At 36.7% G+C, this 23930-nt stretch overlaps 1 protein-coding gene across 9 annotated transcripts in view; it reads right to left on the bottom strand.

Annotated features, from left to right (window-relative positions):
• The window catches only part of LOC121984379 (AP-1 complex subunit gamma-2-like), a 143712-nt gene that overhangs the window by 20105 nt on the left and 99677 nt on the right, over positions 1 to 23930 (bottom strand). For 7 of the 9 annotated variants that reach the window (XR_006112868.1, XM_042537285.1, XM_042537288.1 and 4 more), the window contains 6 exons: positions 23336 to 23440; positions 22962 to 23236; positions 17059 to 17160; positions 16884 to 16970; positions 16637 to 16812; positions 16073 to 16177 (listed from right to left, as the gene is read on the bottom strand). Coding sequence is in view for 8 of the 9 variants with exons in the window: in XM_042537285.1 (XP_042393219.1) it covers positions 16073 to 16177; positions 16637 to 16812; positions 16884 to 16970; positions 17059 to 17160; positions 22962 to 23236; positions 23336 to 23440 (850 nt within the window). In the remaining variant the exon portion in view is untranslated. Of the gene's footprint in view, positions 1 to 16072; positions 16296 to 16636; positions 16813 to 16883; positions 16971 to 17058; positions 17161 to 22961; positions 23237 to 23335; positions 23441 to 23930 lie in introns of those variants that run through there. The other 2 variants (XM_042537291.1, XM_042537290.1) reach the window with 2 other exon arrangements.

Below are 23930 nucleotides of genomic sequence, written 5' to 3'. Positions count from 1 at the left end.
CGACTTGTTTAGGCCTAGCATTTGAACTAGAGGTCATGGTTGTAATATTTTTTCCTCTAGTACAATATTCAGGCTCTTCAGCTCCACTAGCCCTAGCAACGACATCTCATGTCAAGCATCACCTTCAAAAACCAACTCATCTTCTTCATTATCATTTTCTCCATCCATTCTACCCATCAATCATTCATTACTATCATCAATATCTGTCAAAGAGATGGGGGCAATCTTATCACATGCATCATACCGAAGCTTTAAGGCACGATTGTATTTCACAAATACCAAATCATTTAAGCGCTGCTGAGCTAGCCTATTTCTTTTTTTTGCTGTGAATCTACAAAATATCAAAAATCACAATAAGTATAATAAAATATCAAAGAATATTTTCTACTTATAAAAGTAGCATACTAATAGTATCAAACATTTATATTTATTACATACCTGCTCAAATACACTCCAATTGCGCTCACAACCAAAAGCACTACAAGTGAGGCTAAGCACTTTAATAGCAAACTTTTGCAATTCTGGGGTATTTGCTCCATAACATTCCCACCATTCTGCTGGAGATAATGCTCTTCTATGTCTAATTGCTACATTTCTCCCAAATAACCCTTCTGCCTTTCGATATATAGAGAGCTGGGTAGTGATTTTATCTTGCTCGGCAGCGCTAGAAACCAATCTCTCCATAGTTTCAAACAAACCATTCACCACTTCTCCACAGATATTTGAATCTGTGTATGAATAAAAATATTCTGGATTCAAATAATATCCTGCAGCATGCAGAGGCTGATGAAGTTGACATTCTCATCTCGTATCAATGATCTGAAACACTTCTTTGTATTTCTCTTCTTTATCCTTGAAGGCCTTCATAATTATTTCTTTTGCCTTATCCATAGCCTCATAAATATAGCCCATTGCAGGTTTTCTTTCGCCATCAACCAGTCTCAGAACACGGACTAAAGGGCCATATATCTTTAAAATATACACAATACTGCTCCAAAATCTAAGTGTCATGATGATTTTAGCTACCTTCTTCCCCGCCGCTTCTTTTTCCCATTTACTCTCTGTCCAATCCTTTGAAATGAACATTTTTCTTAAATTTTGCTTCTGTAGATGCATCCTTTCAAGAGTAAGAAAAGCAGTAGCAAATCTTGTGACACCTGCCCGACAAAGCTCTTTTTGTCTTGTGAATTGCCTCAACATATTTACCATGCCGGGACGAACATAAATGTAAGCATTCACACTCATTGCCTTTTTCAATGTTGCTTTAAAATCAGGCAATTTCCCTATATCTTCTAAGATCAAGTCGACGCAGTGAGCAGCACAAGGAGTCCAATACAAGTGTGGCCTTTTTGCTTCTAATAATTTTCCTACAAAAGAAGTTAGAAAAGTAGATAAATTTAACATATATAAGAAAAAACATATTGATAAGAAATAATTAAATAGATTCTTACCAGCAAGCACATTGTTACTTGCACTATCTGTAACAACTTGAACAACATTTACTTCTCTTACACGCTCCACAAATCGATCAAGCAACTGAAATATTTTCTCTCCAGTCTTTGCATAATCAGAAGCATCAACCGATTCGATGAAAACTGAATCTTTAGGAGAATTCACTAAAAAATTAATCAATGTTCTCTGCCTTTTGTCTGTCCACCCATCTGCCATCAAACTACAACCATACTTGGCCCATTCTGTTTCACACGACTTAATGTAATCATTTGTCACACTATCAACAACCTTTTTTAGAAAAGGAACCCGCACCTCATGATAACTAAGTCCTTTTAGACCTATACCATATTAGCCAACCAAGTCCAACATTCTTTTGAAGCTTGAATAGTTAACGGCATTAAATGGAATTGTCGCATCATACATCCACTCAGTTATGGCCATACAAGCTTTTTCCCTCAATTCTTTCTTGTATGCCTCATTTATCGTAGATTGTCTTTCTTTACCCTTTCTACTTTCAACAATTTTTTGTACATTAGGAGCAAAATACGTATCCATTGGACCTATTTGTCTGGGCCTTTTTTGCATATTCACTGATCTAGAACTTGTACTTGTACTTATAGGCGGCACACCTTTAGCTCCAATATTATCCATATCAATATCATCACCAAGAGGGTCTACATCCTCAAAGTACAATGTCGCAAGTTGAGAAAGATTACTTTTCTCAGCCTTTTTCTCCATGAAATTTTAATTTCTTCACGTACATGAAATGGACATTTTTTGCAAGTCGTAGTATTTCGAAACCCCCCAACAAGATGTTGTTTTGCACGATAAATAACCCCTTTTGTAACTTTTTGACAAAAGTTACAAATTAAATCATTTTTATTTTTCGGATTAACTCTTTGAAAATAATTCCATCCCGGATCTTTTGATATATATGTTGGAGTATCACTACTACCTTCCATGATAATTGAACAAGAAATTAGTCTGAAAAATTAAAAATAAAATAAAATTAATATGGTACCAGCAATAGAAAAGTACTGTACAATAGCAAAATAGTAAAAAACAAAAAGTAAAACAAGACAAACAAAAATGAAAAAATAGTTAAAAAACAAAATATCGGACAATAGGACCAATACGAACAGCAGCACAGCGACAAAATTAAAAAACCGGACAACAGTAGGAACTGGGAAGCAAAAACACAACCTGCAAAAATTAGAAAAAAGGAAACCAAAACAAAACAAAATCGGACAGCAGCACAACAACTCAACGAACACGAACCAGCAAGAAAAAACAGTAAAAAAACGAAATATCGGACAGCAGACAGCAGCACCAATACGAACAGCAGCACAACAACAAAATTAAAAAACCGGACAGCAGTAGGAACTAGGAAGCAAAAACACAACCTGCAAAAATTAAAAAACAAGAAACCAAAACAAAACAAAACGGGACAACAGCACAGCAACTCAGCGAACACGAACCAGCAACTAAAAGCAAAAAAAACAAGCAGAACTGCAGAAGAAAAGAAGATACCGAATAGAAGAATAAAAAGAAAACTGAAAACGAAGAAGAAGAAAAGAAGATACAGAAAAGAAGAAGAAACAGAAAATTGAAAAGAAGAAGAAAAGGGATAACAGAAGAAGCGAAGAGAAGAAGAGAAGAACAAGATGATAACAGACGCAAAAGAAGATAAGAAGAAGAAGAAGGAGGGAAGAACAGGAAAAAAAAAACATACTTGGGCGATGATGCAACTCAGCGATCGCGTCGGCGGACGGAAATGGATTCAGGTTTCTTCTTCTTCCTGCGTTCTCTTCCTCCCTTCCCTTCCTGCGTTCTTTTCTGTTCCTGTTTCCCGTGCCCTAATTCCAAACAAGATTTGGAATGTTTTTTTGAGGTGCAAAGGCGCACGAGGCGCGCCTAGGCGCGCTCCTCGCGAACAGCGCCCGCCTCGCGTCATGCAAGGCGTTTTTCCCAGCGCCTTGTGCGCCTAGCGCCTCGGGCGTGCCTCAGGCGCGCCTTTAATAACCCAGCCAACAACAAGGATAAGGCCAAAGGAAGCATCTTGAAGGAAAGACGTGAAGGATGGGTAACTATCCGAGGGACGCAAGGCTGAGGGAAGATGGCTAGAAGGCGAGGTCAAGGTTGTGCAGGTGAGAACTTGTGCATGAGAGATTGCACTCAGAGTAAAACCTAGGTTTAGGGTTTACCAATCGTGACTTTCTAATCGACTGTTGGGAGCCGTTGTCCATCAGCCGACTAATCAAGTAATCAGCTAACGGTTAAATTTCCATAAAGGTCAATAGACTGGTGAAGTTGGTAGTCGACTGGTAGCGAAAACACAGTATGAAGCTCGGGGTGGTTGGCTTGTGTAACAAAATTAGAGGTGGTTAACCCTTAATTAAAGTGTCCAAGCCCTTAAGTGCATTCCAAGGTCTTGATCGAGTTTGTGGCGAGGTTTCTCCACCGACAAGGAGGATTGTACTAGCCAGAGTTCTGGGGACTAATCCACCGATGGATTGTGGGATCATCCACCTCAAGGACAGTTGTGGAGTAGGAGATTTATCTTCGAACCACGTTAAACGAACGTGTTAGAGTTTGCATTTCTATCTTGTCTTTAGTTTTTGTATTCGTATTAGTTTTGTATTTCCAATGTGCACTAATGAATATGTAGAAAGCAAACAATTTGGGGTGATCATATATTCAACCCCCTTTCTAACCGGACCATAATCCACAACAAGTGGTATTAGCAATGTTGCTCTCCGTACTGCCAAGAAAGCTAAGGATGGGTGGCTTGATTGTTCCTCCAAAGTATAGAGGGGGAAATCTATAGGATATCACCTTTTAGATGGTGAAAATAGAGGCTTTCTTCGAGACGGATTATGACACCATGATAGTTGTCGAGGAGCCATTTGAAGTTCTAAGGACAAGAAAGGGAAGAGACTCCGCTCACGTTATTGGACCAAGGAGCAAACCTCACGATCAAAGGCAAATGAAAAGGTAATATCGATTTTAATTGTTATTATGACTAATGACGTGATGAGTCATATAGGTGAGTATGAGAACGTCCATGATTTGTGGAGCAAGGTAAAGATGGTTTTAATCGAAAAAACCTAAGCCTACACACGACGAAGAAAAGTCCAAGGAAAGGGACATAGTGGCTCAAGTGGAGGAGCAACCAGAAGTTGACATGTGCTCAACTTATGAGGAGAAGGAAGATGAGGAGGTATCGTCCACATCTTCAAGGGTCGAAGAAGAATCCAAGACAAGTGAAGAGGAAGTCTTGGAAGTCAACCTTGCAAACATCTCCACCAAAGTCAAGTCGAAGGACCACATCATTTCCTTAGGTTGCAATGAGAAGGGAAACTACAAGAGTAGGTGTCCAATTGGTAAGAAAAAGGTAAATCATAAACTCATTCAAGTTGTTTTAGATGTTAATGTGGGTTGTAGGAATGAAGAAGCCAAAAGGAGGAGAATGTGCATTGTGTGCTTCACGTGTGGGAAGAAAGGTCACTGCTACACCAAGTGCCCTAAGAAGAGGAAAATCAAGAAGCTAGCGCATTTGAAGAAATGGGAGAAGAAGAGTAGCTCAAGTTGAGGGGGAGCTTCAAAGGTAAGGAAGGTAGACCCTAATTTGAATTGTAATTCCAATTGTTATTTTCCCGTGCATGCTAAGATTGATAATAATTATCATTATATAGCAATGAAGAATTTTGGGTTTAAGTATCAGGATAGAAGTAGGGTAAATTTCGGAATTAGCCCTAAGGTACTTATACGTGATAAACCTAGACAAGTTAGATTCTCATTGCCTAAGGAGAAGAAGGTAATGGAAAACCTAGGCAAAAATCCTAAGGGGAGGCACATGCCTAGAAAGATGGGTAGATCTAGGCATGTCCAAGGTGGACAACAAGAGTCTAGAATTAGGAGTCTAGAAAAGGAAAATCAAGCTTTGAAGGCAAAGCTTGATAGTTTGGAGAAAATCCTAAAGAGATTCAATGTTGGATCTAAGGGATTAGGTATGGTGTTGGGTAACCAAAGACCCAACAATGATAAATCGGGTTTAGGATACTGATCTAATCCCTCCAAGGCCAAAAAGAGATCATATGCTAGGGTGGCACATGATAATGGCAAGGGAGGAGCAACCAAGGGCAAAGGAGAGTCATCCAAGGCCAATGAGAAGAAATTTACAAAGATTGTATATGATTATGACATCAAGCTCTAGGGAGAACTCAAAGAGTCAAGTTGGGACACATGGTCAATAGATCTCAAGTGGACCTTACTTGGGATTCTAGATGGGTCATGAAATATGTCACAAGGTTTAGAGATGGACTTGAGTTTCTAATCGAGTAGGTTGGCACATTTAGGATGAGTTTCATGCAAGAAATATGAAATTTAGTTCATATTACATGAAAATTAGTTTTACATGTATAGATAACATATGAACTAATGCTAGGGATGTATTATGATTTAATATGGGCAGATACATCAAGAGGATGTCAAAACTAGGACTTTAGGTCAGGGTTCAATTGAACCATTTAGATAGTTTTAAATTTTGTATCAATCTTGGGATCCATAATAGATATATTTCTAAATATATTTTCCCCAAATAGACAATGGTAAAATAGACATCTCTACAAAATTTAGGAATTTTTGATGAATTTCTGAAATTGGGTTCAGAATGCAGTTTGGGCTGAAAAAGGGGTACTAGTCGACTGCATTAATTACCAATCGACTGATAATACTATTCATCGAATATAGAATAGTTCTGTGGGGTTAATTCGATGAGGGCAGTTGACTCGGGTTTAGGTCAATCGACTGATATAGTCTGAAACTATTTTTCAACAATAGAAAATGACCAAAAAGGTGATATACATGTATGTAATCTTATGGGGATTTAATATATAATGATTAATGGTCATTAATGGTCTAAGAGTACAATAATTGAAATATTGTTGAAACTCTTTTTTATGCATGACAAAGGAGGAGATATTTAGATTTAAGTGAGAAACCTAAATACCTTGTAAGAAATCCTAGCTCAAGGGGGAGCTTAGGTGAAAGGGGAGCCTAGGATTAGGTTCCATGATATATGCATGAGTAGATTATATATTTGTTTGTATGTTATTGCATTATTTGTTTCCCTAACTTAAACGGATTGTCAAATATCAAAAAGGGAAGATTGTTTGAGCAATCAGTGTGATCCTAGGTTTTAATGTTTGGACAAAGCAAATTCTAAGTGGAGTCCAAGTGGAGTGTATAGGATCCCGGTATAACAAGGCAAAGTCCAAGTGAAGTCTTGGCAGTGTAAGTCCAAGTGTGACTTGGCATGGTGAAGACCCGACAACAAGGACTAAGCGTGAAGGATGGGGAAACATCCGAGAGACGTGAAATCGAAAGAAGCATTTTGAAGACAAGACGTAAAGGATGAGGAAGCATCCGAAGGACGCAAGGCTAAGGGAAGATGACTATAAGGCAAGGTCATAGTTGTGCTAGAAAAGGAAGACCCAACAATAAGGACAAGGATGAAAGAAGAATCTTGAAGGCAAGACGTGAAAGATGAGTAAGCATCCGAGGAACGTAAGGCTCAGGGAAGATAGTTAGAAGGCAAGGTTAAGATTGTACGGGCGAGGACGAGTGCATGAGAGATTGTACTCGGGGTAAAATTCTAGGTTTAGAGTTTATCAGTCGACTGGTGACTTTACCGGTCAATTGGTGGGAGCGAACAAAGGGCAATGTTTGCTCAGCCGTTATGGATAAATTGACTGGTTAAGTGATCAATTGACTGGTATCAAGCCGTTGGTGAAGTTGGCAGTCGACTGGTAGCGGAAACCAGGGAACAAAATTTCGTTCTGTGCAGGGCGACACGGACGAAATTTGTCGTTCCGCTTGACGCACGAAACCGGCACCGTGAGCCACTTTGTTTTGTGCGTCACTATGTTCCTCATAGCGGCAACGGGAGGAATCGCGTCGCGTGCATCACCGGCCAAGAATCGCTGGAGGACACGAGCAAGGCTCACCGGAGGCGAGGGAGGCTCACCGGAGGCATTGTGCGACGCCTCCGGCGCCTCCGGATGAATCGCTGGACTTCCAATCCTCTTCGCAGAACTGCAAAAGATTTGGAGGATCACAAGCGGGGTCGGAGGAGTCGTCAGACGCTTCCGGCGCCACCGAAAGCGTCGCCGAACGCCTCTGACGCCGGTGGACGCCACGCCCGCCGCCTTCGGCACCGCCCGACGCCTCGCCCGCGCCTCCAGTGCCACCCGATGCCTCGCATCCGCAAGTCGCGTTCCTTTCTTCGCGACACTAGTGAGAAAAAAAATCCAGCATTTCAAGTAATTAAAAATTTTGTGATATTTCTTTTCTAAACTCAGATTAAATTATTCAATAAAATTAAAAAAATATTAATTAATATTTTGAAAATTAGTTTTATTGATTTAAATTTTATTTAAAAATTCTATAAAAAATCTAAAAAATCAAATTTATATTCTGATAATTTAATAAAATATTTTGTATTTTTTACTATTTTACATAATTATTTAAATTATTTTTTAAATATATATTATTTAAATAATTGAGAGTTCTAAATTATATTCTGATATTATTTTTTACATATAGAATTTTTTTTATTTTAATAATATTCCCCCTAATTATTTTTTTTAACAATATCATGTTGTTGAGAATTTATACAAAATCAATATACAATTTATTTTTGAATTATACACAATAAACATATTTATCTAATAATTATTATATATATATATATATATATATATATATATATATATATAAATAAAAAAATACCGAAACCATATCGGCACGACACGATACGATACCGAAACCGTATCGTTTAGGTCTGAGACCGAAACCTCGGCACGGGTCGAGATTTAGAACCTTGGCGGAAACACAGTTTTTGTGTTTCCACTCGAGCTCTATATAATAAAGTTTGTCGTGGCTCACTTGGGTGATGAAATTAGAGGTGGTTAACCTCTAATTAGAATCTCTAAGCCCTCAAGTGCAATCTAAGGTCTTGATCGAGTTTGTGGCAAGATTTCTCCACCGATAAGAAGGATTGTGCTAGTCAGAATTCCGGAGACTAATCCACCGACGGATTGAGGGATCATCCACCTCAATAACAGTCGTGGAGTAGGAGCTTTATCTCCGAACCACGTTAAATGAACGTGTTAGAGTTTGCATTTCTCTCTTATCTTTAGTTTTTGTATTCGTATTAATTTTGTATTTTTGTTGTGCACTAACGAATACATAGGAAGCAAGCAATTGGGGGTGATCGTCTATTCAACTCCCTTCTAGTTGGATCACGATCCACAACAAAATATTTTGACTGGGCTTGCTACAGGCAGAAACTGTGTTCAACAGCACTTAAACGAGATGCAACCTCTTGAATTTTTTTGTAATTGCCATCCATAGTGCCACAAGACAATCCGACTTCTTGAGTCTCCTCTAATCTCATTCATGCAATTGCTGCTCGTGCCAAAATATGCTGAAAGTGCACGACATTCAGAGTTTTCAAGTCTAATTTCAAAAGTTATAGAGCCTACACAATTATGTAATGTATTGTTCCTTGGCTAATCTACTACTTGTAGGTTGTCCGCTTAGTTTTAACCAAGTCCGAGAAGGTGTTGTGCTTATCCTACATATTAAAAAACTTGAATGACTTAAGAATTTAAATGCCACCATTCATAATAGAGATGGTGTAGGCCAAATGATCTAACAAATAGTCCGGAGGTGTGAAGCTAGTAAAACTCTATAACTCAACCTCCGGTCAACACTTATTCACTAAAGCTCGATCAAATTTACTGCATATGTGACCATTGAACCATGTGTATTTGCAACCCGTATGGCTTAAGGCTTCAGTCTAGTAACTGCAACGAAATTTGAAATTCAATAAGGTGAGAGAGGGAGTCCTCCAAACTTGCCCTCCATTGATAGATAAGCATTGAAATCCCCTAGGGCAATCTAAGGCAAAGCCATACCATCTGATAGACACTGGAAGCTTTCCCATAATGGTATCCTTCCAATGGTAGTTAATTTGCCATACACAAAAGTGATGGCTATGAGTCAGTGTGTCACTTTGTAGGTCACTTTACAATGCACAAACTGATCATGTCATTCTCGTACCTCAAGTTCAACCCTTTGTTCATCTCATATCAACAATATCCTACTCCAACTATCTGCAACATCTCGTTGTTCCATCTGGAATTGTTGAAACCGGCTCAACTTCAATTTCTGAGTTATACTCCGACCATTTGGAACATCTAGTTGTTCCATCAGGAATGGTTAAAACCGACTCAATTTCAATTTTTAAGTATTGATAATTTAGTTTCCAACACTCCTAACACTACCAATTTGTTATTACAAAGGAAGTTCTCCACTCCCTTTTGTTTGAGGCCTTTATTGAGGCCTCGTATATTCCAGCTAGCAATCTTCATTCCTTTTGTTGGGTTGCTTGCGCCCTTTCATCTTGTACCCTCCTACTCAATTTGGTATCAGAAATAAGACTCTCCCAGTGACAGTTCTGGTGTTGTTGTATCGGCTACTGCTATCAATATACCAACGGGAAGAACTCGTTCTTCCAATTGACTCAATGGGAAAAACTGGTGATGACGATAGTTCAGTCTAGAAAATTGGTGATCTGCAAAATGTTCGGCCTTCCAATCGCCTCAATGGGAAGAACTACTTGAAATGGTCTCAGGTTATTCATACGTACCTCAAAGGCAAAGGGAAACTTAGTCATATCCTTGGGATAGGACTTGCCACGACTGATCCAGTTTTTGAGGCGTGGGATGAAGATTCTATGATTATATCTTGGTTATGGGATTCCATGGAACCATCCAACAGTGATACATATATGTTTCTCTCATGAAATTTGGGAGCATTACCTACACTTATTCAAAAGCCCGTAATGTTGCCCAAGTTTATGAACTTAAAGTCAAAGCAGGTGCTACTAAGCAGGGAGATAAATCAATCACAGAATATTCCACGGTTTTGCACAATCTGTGGCAAGAACTCGATTACTACAAAGTAATTGAGATGCAATGTGCTTCAAATGTTGCTATTTTGAAGAATTTTATCGAAAAGGTGTGTATATGATTTTTTGGCCGACTTAAATCTTGAATTTGATCAAGTCCGAATCCAAATCTTTGGCAAAGACAGCATACCGTCCCTAGCAAAGGTGATCTCTTTACTCCGGGCTGAGTAAAGTCAACGAAGTGTGATGCTTGAGCCCCAACCCATGGCTGGATTAGCCCTTGCTTCCAAAACTGACTCGCAAGAGAAAGATAAGTATGGTATGCCCCCGATTAAAGACAATAAAGCTCATCTTTGGTGCAACTATCATAAGAAATCTCGCCACACCAAAGAGTCATGTTGGAAACTACATGGTAAACCACCAAGTCGAGAATAGGGAAGTTATGGGGGGCAACACAAATCTCAAGCACACCTAATCGAGCAATCCCATATTGAAGACAACTCAATTCTTGGCAGATTCAATGGTGTAGAAATTGAGAAACTCGAGGATTGTCGGGTTCTTTTGATAAACCGTCTGAAGCATGTTCTTTGACTCTCAGGTATCCCTTCACTCTCTTCTTGTATGAATACCTCAAACAGTTTGTTTGATAACTCATGGATAATAGACTCCAGTGCCACAGACCACACTCTCAATTCTAAAATTTTTCACACTTATAACCCCAACCCAAGTAACAGAAAAATTATAGTAGCCAATGGATCTTTAGCCACTGTTGCTAGTTTTGGAAATGTTCATCTTACTACTAACCTTATCCTCAAAAACGTCCTCCATGTACCAAAACTGTATGCCAACCTTGTTTTCGTTCAAAAATAAACTACTGAACTTCACTATCATGCCATTTTCCCCCCTTCTTATTGTGTTTTCCAGGATTAGGACTCGGGGAGGAGGATTGGACTTGCTAAGGAACATAGTGGTCTTTACTACCTTAAATCCACTAAAAAGAATAATGTCTTTGTCCTTTTACAATTTTTCCAATAAGGACAATATTTGGTTGCATCATAAACGTCTTGGTCATCCATCTTTTAGAGTTTTAAAGTTCATGTTTCCTCATCTTTTTCAAGGATTGGATGTTTCTGAATTTCAATGTGATGTTTGTGAATTGGCAAAATAATCTCATGTACCCTTTCCTATTAGCAATAAAAGAAGTTCTACTCCCTTTCATTTAATTCATAGTGATATATGGGGTCCTTCTAATATTCCCAATGTTTCTGGGACTCGATGGTTTGTCATCTTAATTGATGATTGCACTCGGGTTACATAGGTGTTTCTCCTCAAACAAAAAACTAATGTCAATATTATTATTCTTAATTTTCACTCAATGATTCAAAATCAATTTAGAGTGAAAATCAAAAGCGTTAAAACAGATAACGCTAGAGATTACTTCAACCAAACTTTGTCCTCCTATTTCCAATCCCAGGGGATTATTCATAATTCATCTTGTGTTTATACACCCCAATAAAATGGAATAGTAGAAAGGAAAAATGGACACTTACTCAACACTACTCGTGCTATTCTTTTCCACAACAATGTCCCTAAATCCTATTGAGGAGAGGCTATCCTTAATGTCACATACATGATAAACAGACTTCCTTCACATGTCCTAGAAAACTAGAGTCTCATGTAACTCCTCAAGGAGTTTTATCCTCATTTTCGAACCACAAATCGACTTACTCCTAGGATTTTTGGGTGCACTACTTTTGTTCATATCCACAGTCCACTTCAAGGTAAACTAGATCCTCGTTCCATCAAATATGTCTTCCTTGGATATTCATCTACTCAAAAAGAGTATAAGTGTTACCACCCTTCATCTCAAAAGTTTTACATCTCGGCTGATGTTACCTTCTCTGAACATACTCCGTTCTTCTCTAAGTCTTATCCTCAGGGGGAGATTTCAATGACAAAAGATAGCACTTATGAGTCATTTGAACTCATTAACGCTCTTGATCTTCCTCCTACTCAAGTTCATATCGAATCACCTTCTATTCCATCTAGTGAGTCTCCTCCTAGTGATACTCTAAGTATCCCCCAAGTGCATTCAAAGAGAAAGACCGCTCCAGAAGCGATACAAGTCTAAGAACCTCAACCACAAACCTCCGACCCTGATGCTTGGATCATACTAAGTTTTGACCCACCATTACAATCTACTAAATCATCCACTGACCTAACAGATAGCCTTGACCTTCCCATTGCTATTAGAAAAGGTACTAGAGAATACACTAAACACCCTCTCTATCCTTTATCTCACTATGTTTCTCTTAAACATCTATCACCAGCCCACAAAAGATTCATTGTGAGTCTAAATACCATGACTATTCCCAATACTATTTCTGAGGTATTGTCAAAAGGGGAATAGAGGGATGCCATGAGGGAGGAAATGGATGCATTAGAAAAGAATAAGACATAGGAGGTTGTTGAGAAGCTGGGAAGAACATTATTGATTGTAAGTGGATTTTCACATTAAAATACAAAGCAGATGGATCTCTTGAGAGATATAAAGCTAGGTTAGTGCCAAAAGGTGATACTCAGACTTATGGGGTAGGTTGTCAGGAGACCTTGTCTCCAGTTACAAAAATGAATACTGCCAAAGCTACACTATCTTTGGCTGCACACTTCAATTGACAACTCCTACAGTATGATGTGAAGAATGCATTTCTTCATGGAGATTTAGATGAAGAAATTTATATGAACCTCCCACCAAGATTTGAAGGGGATACTGATAACAGAATATGTAAACTAAGGAAGGCTCTTTATGGTCTAAAACAATCTCCTAGGGCATGGTTTGGAAGATTTACAAAAGTCACGAAGATATCTGGGTATACCAAAGCCAAGGGGTCATTCTCTCTTTGTTAAGCACTCAACAACAAAGAAGGTGACCGCTCTTCTAGTCTATGTAGATGATATCATTGTGACCGGAAAAGATGAAAAGGAAAAACATGATCTAAAGCAGCAATTAATAAAGGAATTTGAAATAAAGGAACTGGGCAAACTGAAGTACTTCCTTGGTATTGAGGTAGCATACTCTACCAAAGGAATTTTTATTTCTCAGCAGAAGTATATAACTGATTTGTTAGCTGAAACAGGGAAGATTGGGTGTAAACTGATTTCTAATCCAATGGATCCAAATCACAAGATAGGAGAAGCTAAGGAAGAACCAACTGTTGACAAAAAAATGTATCAGAGGTAGGTTGGTCGGCTCATATACCTTGCTCACACTCGTCCAGACATTGCATATGCTGTGAGTGTAATCAGCCAATTCATGCATGATCCAAGAGAATCTCACCTTCAAGCTGCTTACAGAGTATTACATTACTTGAAAGGCACTCCAGGAAAGGGAATTTTGTTTAAGAGAAATGAGACACTAGCTTTAGAAGCTTACACAGATGCAGACTATGCATGTTCTCTAGTGGATAGAAGATTAACTACAGGAAAGTAGTTTCCTTGGTGGTAATTTGGTGACATGGAGCAAGGAACAAAATGTGGTGGCAAGATCATCTGCATAATCAGAATTTAGAATCATTGCTCAAGGATTATATGAACTATTCTAGTTAAAGATTATTTTGGATGATTTGAAAATCAAATTGGAATACCTGATGAAACTGTATTGTGACCAAGGTTTAAAATTTCGACCCGTGTCGAGGTTTTGATACTGGAACGATACGATTTCGATATCGTATCCTGCCGTGCCGATACAGTTTCGGTATTTTTTTTATTTATAAATAGTAATTATAAGATAAATATTTTTATAGTGTATATAAAAATAAGTTGTATATTGATTTTATATAAGTTTTCACTTATTGAATAACTTAATATTGTTAGAAAAAATAATTAAATATAGTTTTTAAAATAAAATTGATTTATCAATAACTCGAATTAAAATTGATCTATCTATAATAATAAGAATATAAATTAATACAAAGATATTACTTTATATATAATAATTATATAAATTAACTATTTATTCATTTAAGTAATTATTAATTAAATAATATACATTTTAAATAGTAAAAAAATATTAAGTAAAAAAACATAAAATAAAATAAAAACATAATATAAATCTAATTTATTAGATTTTTTATTTTTTAAGAATTTTTAAATTTTTTTAGAATTTATAAAGAATTTTTTAAAAAAATTAAATGAAATTTTAAATAATACAAAATAATAAAAAAATATCAAAATATATATCTAATTTATTAGATTTAAAAAAAAATAGATTTTTTTAAATTTTTTAAAATTTTAAATGAAATTTAAAATAATACAAAATAATAAAAAAATATACTAAAATATAAATCAGAATTTATTATTATTTTTAAATTTTTAAATAAAATTCAAAATATTAAAAAATAAATTTTCAGAATATTAATTAGCAAATTTTATTAATTTTTTTTAATTATATATATATATTTTATATATTTTATTAGGATGATTTAATTAGGGTTTATAGAAGCCTATTCGAAATATCACACGTACTTAGGAATTATTTAATTAATTAAATAGGAAATTTAATTTCTATAAAAAAAAAAAAGAAAAACAACCACAGCCCGTGACGGATCGCGGAGGGGGCGGCCTATTTTAGTCTATAAAATGAAAGAAAGCAAAGCCAAAGCAAAAAGTGTAATATTTATTTATATTTTACATTGTGCATTAAGATTATAGTCAAACATGAAAAAGAAAAGTAATTATGCAACTGGTATTTTTTTTCAACTCTCTAATTTCTCTAGCAACTAGTAAGCTTGAAAATGAAATAACCTAACCAAGCACCCATAATCACTGCAACTAAGCAAGCATAAAACCAAGGTTCGAAATAGAAATCTCAATCTTTGACTGGAATAGCATGTCTTTGCTACTATGCCAATGTGCTGACATATGATCCTAGTTGTACCCTTTGACTGAGGTGCCAAGTTCGAACACCCCCTGCGCAGACTCTTATCAATTAAGTTGTGCCGTTCACCCAAAAATCCCTTCGGAGGTTTCTGATAAGGGGCCGTTTCGACGGTGGTGTCGGTCACTATAAAAAGTTTACCCATACAATTTTAGTCCCCTCGGATGGGTCTAGTGGCTAGCGCATGAGGTGTTGCCATCATGAGGTCTGGGGTTCGAATCTCGGCAAAGTCGAGATAAATGCCTCCCTTATGTGCTAGTCACTATTCGAAAGGCTAGTAGCCGCCCGTGATTTACCTCCTCCGTGTTGGCCCTGGGACGGGTTGGCGAGGGCGCTGGGGGCGAACGTATTCGCCTTTTGCCATCATGACATATGATCCTAGTGATAACTTAAAGGTGAAAAAAGAAATTAAATACTTTTGATAAAAAGGGAAAAAGTAGATATTAAGAAAAAGAAGATATATACCTAAAAATACACATTCTAGTAATCGGCGTAGGCAACCTAGGAGAGATTCTGTGTCAATTAATATTGAGTTTTTTAATTTACTAAAATGATATATTTTAATTTTTCCACTAAACACATAAGAAACATAGTATGTGATATCAAACCATACATAAAACTGTTTTACAAGATTAATCCAAACTAAATCAAAAATATAGCTAAGGGTAGTCAAGTAGCAAGAAAGTCTCAACCCGGAACTCTCATACCTGTCCATGCTGACCATTAGTAACAGTTACAGTTTGTGTAACCGCCCCATTTCCATTAGAAGGAAGGTGATTACTGCTGGCTGGATCTAAATGTAACTTGACAAACTGTACAATGCAATAATATTTGCTGTCAAGATAGTAGCAGATTGAACCACTGATGGATAGTGAACTCTGAGTTATGAAACAGCAAGGCTATGATGCCCAATGATCATTAATCAGCCTACTATACAAGTAAAAGAAAATATTCAATTAAGACAAGAAAGTAGACAAATGTTCCAGTGCACCTGAACATGGAATATATATCTAACTGTACAAATGCATAGCAACAAACACATATAAGGATATCTAAACATCATTACCAAGATAGAACAATGATTACTAGATCTTAGTCTAGCAGCAGTGTTATGAACTAACAATTTCAAGAAACAACCTTTACGTGATACAAGTATTTTTGTGTTTATTGTAGAATTAGCATGACTAACAAGACATATCTAATCAATTAAATTCAGAAAATAAACAATGTGTAAAGAAAAACATTAAGTTAATAATCATATGTTGGTTTACCTTTGGAACAGCTGCTTGAAAAACAAAATCTGTATAGGCATCGAATGACAAATTAATAAATGTAGCAAGGATCTGAGTAACTTGTGGTTTATCAGGCTGCTTCGTGAAGCTGAATGTAATCTTCAGGGTACTACTTTGAAAAGCAGTGATAGAGGAGTAAACTGGAATATGAACTTCTGTTTAAGAAAAAAGATGTCATCAGATTTCCCATTTCAGTGTAAAAACACTAATCACGAACCAAATTTACCAGGCAGATATCCATTTGATGTTAATCCATCCAACAAATCTACTACATGAACAGAATTAGAAGCCGGTTTGGTTATCAGTGATAATCCTAAGAGAATGCAGAAAAGAAGATTAAAATCTAGCAAGAATATAAGGATAAATAAAATTGCTATATTTAAGCTTTAATAAATTGTTACCTTTATCGGAGGAAATTTCAGGTGAAGTATTACTTTGAACAGGTGGTGTTCCAATAGACAAAAGATCCATAAGAATATCTGTACCACTGGCTGGAGCAATGCCTTGTGTACAAGAAAAAGAATTCAATCAATATATAAGTTCATAAGAATCAGAGTTTAATGCGCACAAGATTGATAGCACGTAACATTCAATTACCATATAACTGCAGTACCCAAATATTATTGAACAAAAGCAAACTATTGTTCAATGGGGTATATTTCTCATTAATTATTTGTTTTATATTACGTGTAGCTTATATAATACATGATTACAACCATATCATCTACGCCTTTGAAAGGAAGCCAATTAGAATATTAGTCATCCATCAATACAAAGTAGACAGAAATATGACGAGCACAGTCACAATATAGTTTCTCATTTCTAAATCTTGTGTACTGGATGACTTGTGATAAAGGTTTAATGATCTTAAATAGCCATTCAGATGCAATGATCTTTGTGAAACACGTCAACAAACTAAATTTTAGTTTGGTTGGTAATAATTAGCACAAGTTCAAATTATGTAACTTGGATTGTCAGTCCTCCACTAAAAGCATTCTTTGTTTTGATTTGTAAGTGTAAATTGAGTTATCAATATTTATTAGAGATAAAAAATGAGCAGTATTTATGCATGAATAATTCACAACTAAAGAGTGAACTAGTTAACATAATCATGGTTTAAAAATTTGCACCAGCGGCAAGAGGAGTCTATGCATACAGCATTGTTCATGAGAACGCACCAAGTTGTGCCACCACAAAACAAAGTACAAACAATGATAAAAGTGCAAGAAGGTGTTCCACGTAAAATAATAAAATGAAAAAGAGAATATGGACTCCCAAACATAGAAATTAATACAGCTCTCTTGATTAATCTCTAGCACCAGAGTCGTTTCTCAAACTGTTACATTCCTATCATACCATGTTTGAATACTTCCGAAAATTCCTTTAATTGTAGGGATTATGATTGATTTAGATTAGCTTGATTATAGAGATTGTGATTGATTGTAATTAATAGACATACCATAATTATAGGATCCTCTTTCCCTCCTTGTGTATCTAAATACCTACATGTAAGCGGATTGTTCTAATGAGAAATATATAGTCTCTTTCTCTTTTACATGGTAACATAGCTAAGTTCTCCTTCTCTGACCTAATTTTTATGCCGCCCCCTATTGCTACTTCTTGTTGTTGTTGCTGCCTCATGCTGCTGCTGCCTCATACTACTGCTGTCGATTTCGGTCCCAATATCCTTTTCTGTCGATTTCAGCGTCAACGCCTTGTGCTGTCAATTTTTGCACCAACGCCTTGTGCTGCCGATTTCAGCACCGACATCCTTTTGGCCGATTTCAGCACTGGTGCCCTATGCTGTCGATTTTTGTGTCGACGTCCTTTTTTGCCTCAGGTTCTTCGTGTGACCAAGGGCTTTCCTGACACTAACTTTTCCTCTTCTTCTGACACTTCGACTATGGATTCTCACGGTTGTGGGTTCTTTTGGAGTCATAATAGTAGTCGCAATCGTGGTCGTGGAGTAATCGTTCATGTGTTCACTGTGGTCATTCCAACTATACCTCCGAGAAGTGTTAGACGTTGTTTGGTAAGCCTGATTGGGCTATTAATGCGTCTACTGAACTATCGACTCCATCACCAGACACTAGTGGTCATGATGATATGGTCTCTATTTCTCGTACTAATTATGAGAAATTGTTTCTCTCTTCTGCTAGCATTCCCTCTGCCAGTGCTGTCTCATCCTCTCCAGATGCGTTAGTTGTGTCTCTTGATAAGTCTGGGATGCTGGATTCTGGTGCGTCTGCTCAAATTACTAGTAACAAGTCGGTTTTCTCTTCCTCTTTTATTTCCCCATCTTTATCCCTTGTCCATCTAACCAATGGTACCTATTTTCTAATTATGGGAAGAGGTGTTGTCAGGCTCACTACAAATATCACTCTTGATAATGTTCTCTTTGCAACTAAATTTCCTGTTAGTTTACTATCAATAAGCTAGCTAGCAAAAGCTCACAACTACTCTATATATTTATATCCATCCTATTGTATTATTCAGGCTCTGCACACGAAGCGGATAATTGGTGGACATGAGAGTGATGATCTATGCTATCTGGATTCGATTACACTTGTAAGTTCCCGGGCATTCTCAGCAACTGTCTCATTGTCGTCTAGGTCACTCATCTTCTTCCACTCTCAAAAGTTTAGTTCTCATTCCGTCTACTAAATTTTCAGTGTTAGTCCTGTGAATTCGGCAAACACCATCGTACTTCTTTTCCTTCTAGAGTTGATAAACGTAGTTCGTTTGCTTTTGAACTTCTTCGTTGTGATGATTGGGGACCTAGTAAAGTTGAGTAAAGAGGAGATTTTTAGTATTTTATAATTTTTATTGATGATTATTCTCGCATGACTTGGTTATATTTACTCAAAAATAGGAGTGAGGTTTCTGAGGTGTTAACATCATTTTATAACAAAATAAAAACTCAATATTTTGTTGCCTTGTGCATTCTTCATACCGATAATGCACTTGAGTTTACTTAGAAGACAGAGTCTATATTCTGTAATTCTGATGACATAATTCATCAAACGTTTTGCACATACACTTCCTAACAAAATGGAGTTGTTGAATGCAAATAGTATCATATTTTAGACGTAACTCGTACACTTCTTTGTCACATGCATGTCCCTAAGTATTTGTAGGATGAAGCTATTCTCACAACATGTTTCCTCATAAATAGGATGTTATCTACTGTGTTACATGGAGATATCCCATTTTCATATCTTCATCCTGACAAACCTATTTTCTCTGTGCTTCCTCACATATTTGGTTGTGTTTGTTTTGTTCATGATTTTACTCCCAGCTTGGATAAATTGTCTTCTCGCTCTATTAAGTGCATCATGCTTGGATATTCTCATATACAAAAAGGATATCATTGTCTTGACACACTCACAAAATCAAGTTACACTTGTGTTGATATTACGTTTTTGAGTCAAAACCATACTTTTCCCCTTTTGGCTCAGTAATCTGATACATTAGCATCTCCTCCATTACAAATCCCACCATCCATGTCTTCCACTACAGATGCTCCGTCTCTTAAACCATTGCAGGTGTATGAGGCGTTCTCGTCCAGAACCTGTCTCATGTCCCTCACCTCCTCTTCCTGCGCAGATCCTGATGCTCCTCGCCCCTCCGATATTAATCTACCTATTGCTCTTCGTAAAGGTATTCGGTCATGCACAACTCATCCTTTGTCTAATCATATTTCGTTTGATTACCGTAGTCCTGCATTCCACGCTTTTGTTGTTTCTCTATCATCTATAGAAGTTCCAACTTCCTACTCTAAGACTTATCAACACTTGGCTTGGCAAACTTCAATGAATGAGGAAATGTTTGCTCTTATCTCTCGTGGTACTTGGGAGTTCGTGGCTACACCACCTTACATTGATATTGTTACCTATCGTTGGTATTTACTCTGAAATTTAAAACTAACAGTACTATTGATCGATACAAACCTCCTCTAGTGGCCAAAGAATTTACATACTTATGGTGTTGATTACTTTGAAACATTCTCTCCTATTGCTCGCCTGAATTCTACTAGAGTTCCTCCTTGGCTGTCAATCAATCTTGGCCAATCTATCAACTAGATGTAAAGAATGCCTTTCTTTATGGAGATTTGCACGAGACTATTTATAGAGCAACCTCCAGGGCATATTGCTAGGGGGAGAATGCTACTATGGTTTGCAAACTTGAAAAGGCTATTTATGGTCTTAAACAAAGCCCCAGAGCCTGGTTTGATAAATTACGTATATAACAGTGTTGTTGGCTTCAAACAATGCAAATCAGATCATTCTGTGTTTGTACTACAGAGCACGAATGGAATTATCATTCTTATTATTTATGTTGATAACATCCTAATATCCAATAGTAATATATGTGGGATAGACGAAACTAAGAAGTATTTGCAAAACACTTTATAACGAGAGATATGGGGCATCCTAAGTATTTCTTGGGAATTGAAATTGCTCACAACAAATCTGGAGTTTCATTATGCCAACGGCAGTATGCTACATATTTACTCAAACAAACTGGATTGTTTGGAACGAAGCCGATTGATACGCCTATGGATATCAATTCAAGTGTTTGGAATGAAAGAAACTTCTTTGAGGATAACGCAAAATATAGATGGTTTATTGGGAAACTCATCTACTTAATTGTAACGAGACCTGATATCTCTTTTGCAATTTGAATAGTCAACCGTTTTATGGATAAGCCAAAGCAAGTTCACTAGGATGCCACTATCAGGATTCTTAAGTACATTAAAATATCTTTAGGAAAAGGGTTGTCATTTAAGAGAAATGGGCACCTAATGATCGAAGCTTATTCTAATGCCAACTATGTTGGATCTAAGATTGGCAGGCGGTCCACTTCCGGGTATTGCACTTATGTAGGGGAAATCTAGTAACATAGCGAAGTAAGAAACAAACTACTATTGCTATGTCGACTACCTGAAGCTGAGTACAGAGCCATGGCTCACAAAGTACCGAGATGTTATGGCTGAAGAATTAGAGTTCACTATAATGAACCACTGCCAATGTAATGTGATAACCAAGCAGCTATTCACATTGCAAGTAACCCAATTTTTCATGAGAGAACTATGCATATTGAGGTTGACTGTCATTTTATTCGCGAGTGTGTAATGAGCCAGAAAATTGTCACTCCATTCATGTCATCCAACCAAGTTGTCGATGTCTTCACTAAAGCATTAAGAGGAAAACGATTCTCAGAACTTTGTGGCAAACTAAATATGATTGACATATGCTCTAGCTTAAGGAGTGTTGAATACTTCCGAAGATTCCCTTAATTGTAGGGATTATAATTGATTTAGATTAGCTTGATTATAGATATATCATAATTATAGGATCCTCTTTCCCTCCTTATGTATCTAAATACCTACATGTAAATGGATTATTGTGATGAGAAATATACGATCTCTTTCTCTTTTACAACTACAAGTCTAGACCAACCCAAAAGATTAGCTTAGCTAGGTTTCTCCCCTTACCCCCATTAAGTTATGTATCACCTCCATCTAAATAAAGAACCTCACTACCTCTTTAGGCACTTGGCTTCCATCTTGTTTACAAAAGCCAAAAGCCCAAAACTTGTAGGCCCATAATCATGAGCTAGTTCAAACCATGTTACCACAAACTAAAAGTACACCAACACAGAACTAACTAGTAGGATAGGTGTCACCCATTAGGCCATGTTTCACCTCTGATCTAATCAACCTCATTCTTTCCTCTTTAGGCACCTGACATAAATCCCATTCTCATTGGTCCATGATACTTAATGTAAGCCTAAAACAATGACCTAGTCCATTCTTGATCTCATCACCCACACCTGTGCCACCCAGCCCATCCCGTCCAATGTAAGAGACCTGCTTTGGTACCCTTTTTAACAAACCAGCATGACAAGTCAAATGCATGTATCCAACATTCCTACTGAGATAGAGATCATCAGCACCTAGCCTTCCTATTTGGAAAATCACCTCATGAAAAGATTTTTCATGGTCAGAATGAAAATTATCAAATGGCCTTCCTGGCTACATTAAATATTTTTATTTGGTTCTCAACAATATTAGGAAACATTAACTATAGCACACATTCTTTTTCTTTGAATATAAAGTTCACCTCTAAAGCTAGTTTCCTGCAAAAGAAGCTAGATTTTTGTTGGGTGGCAATATGAATTGACCAAAAAAAACTTTATCACGTGTAGGAAAATTAGAATAAATTTGTCCAACCAAATGCAAACAGAAACTTATCCTAAACTTTATAGGTGTTTATTACTTAGTGGAACAGAGTGTTGAAACCTGAGGATGAGTTTGTCAAATCAATGCCCAACAAATCATGCAGAAAATCATTAGAGGTTGGAGCAGAAACAGGAGTATCATCAGAACTCAAATCAAGTAAATCAACCAATGGTGCAGCAGCTGGTTTTGCAACACCATTTGGAAGCTTAAGTGAAGTTCCAGAAGGTGGTTGTTGATTAGATTTCTCAGTTGAAATACTAGCTTGTGAAGGCCCAGCTCTCTTAACAATAACAGTTGACTCGTCCAGAACAGGCATTCGCTCAACCAAAGAAGATCTGCAGATTCACAATAACTTTTGTAATCATAGATTACAATAACAAAAAGTCTCACTATATTATTATTCTGAAATGATAGTTAGTAAATTAATTGCTTACTTTATGTTTTGATGTCTCTGTATTATGGAGTTGAATTCAATTGCTCTTTGTTGCAATTCAAGCACAAAACTTCCTTTGTGAACCGTTATAATCTCCTTAACCCTCCTGGATAATTAATGAAGAACAAATATATTGACAGGAATTCCATAGAAGAATAGGTAAAATGAGAGGCTAAGTGAAAAAAGAATCCTAGGAGATGTACAATCTAGAAAACAACCATTTGGTGTATTAGATTTCCACTTTATACAGAATTTTAAAGGCATGTAGCAAAAAAACAATGAAGAAATATTATACAAGTTCAATGACATTCTTAACTCTTAAAGCTAGGATAATCATGGTTTAAATTTCAAGCTATATCAGAGTTTCGATTTATAACCGGAGCGATTTGTGTCGTGCCGATACGGTTTTAGTATTTTTTAAATAAAAAATATATTAATAAAAAAATATTGATTAGTATAGATATTTACTAGTAGGTTAATCAAGAACAAGATCGCCCACAATCTCCTTTAATAAAAATGTCAATGTCTCTATCAGATACCAACTCAAATCCACTCTTCCTGTAAGCAATTAGATCTATTCTCCATATTAAACCAAG

Source organism: Zingiber officinale, chromosome 5B (genome assembly GCF_018446385.1).
Source record: "Zingiber officinale cultivar Zhangliang chromosome 5B, Zo_v1.1, whole genome shotgun sequence".
Classification (NCBI taxonomy): domain Eukaryota; kingdom Viridiplantae; phylum Streptophyta; class Magnoliopsida; order Zingiberales; family Zingiberaceae; genus Zingiber; species Zingiber officinale.
This window is presented reverse-complemented; position numbering and strand designations above follow the sequence as displayed.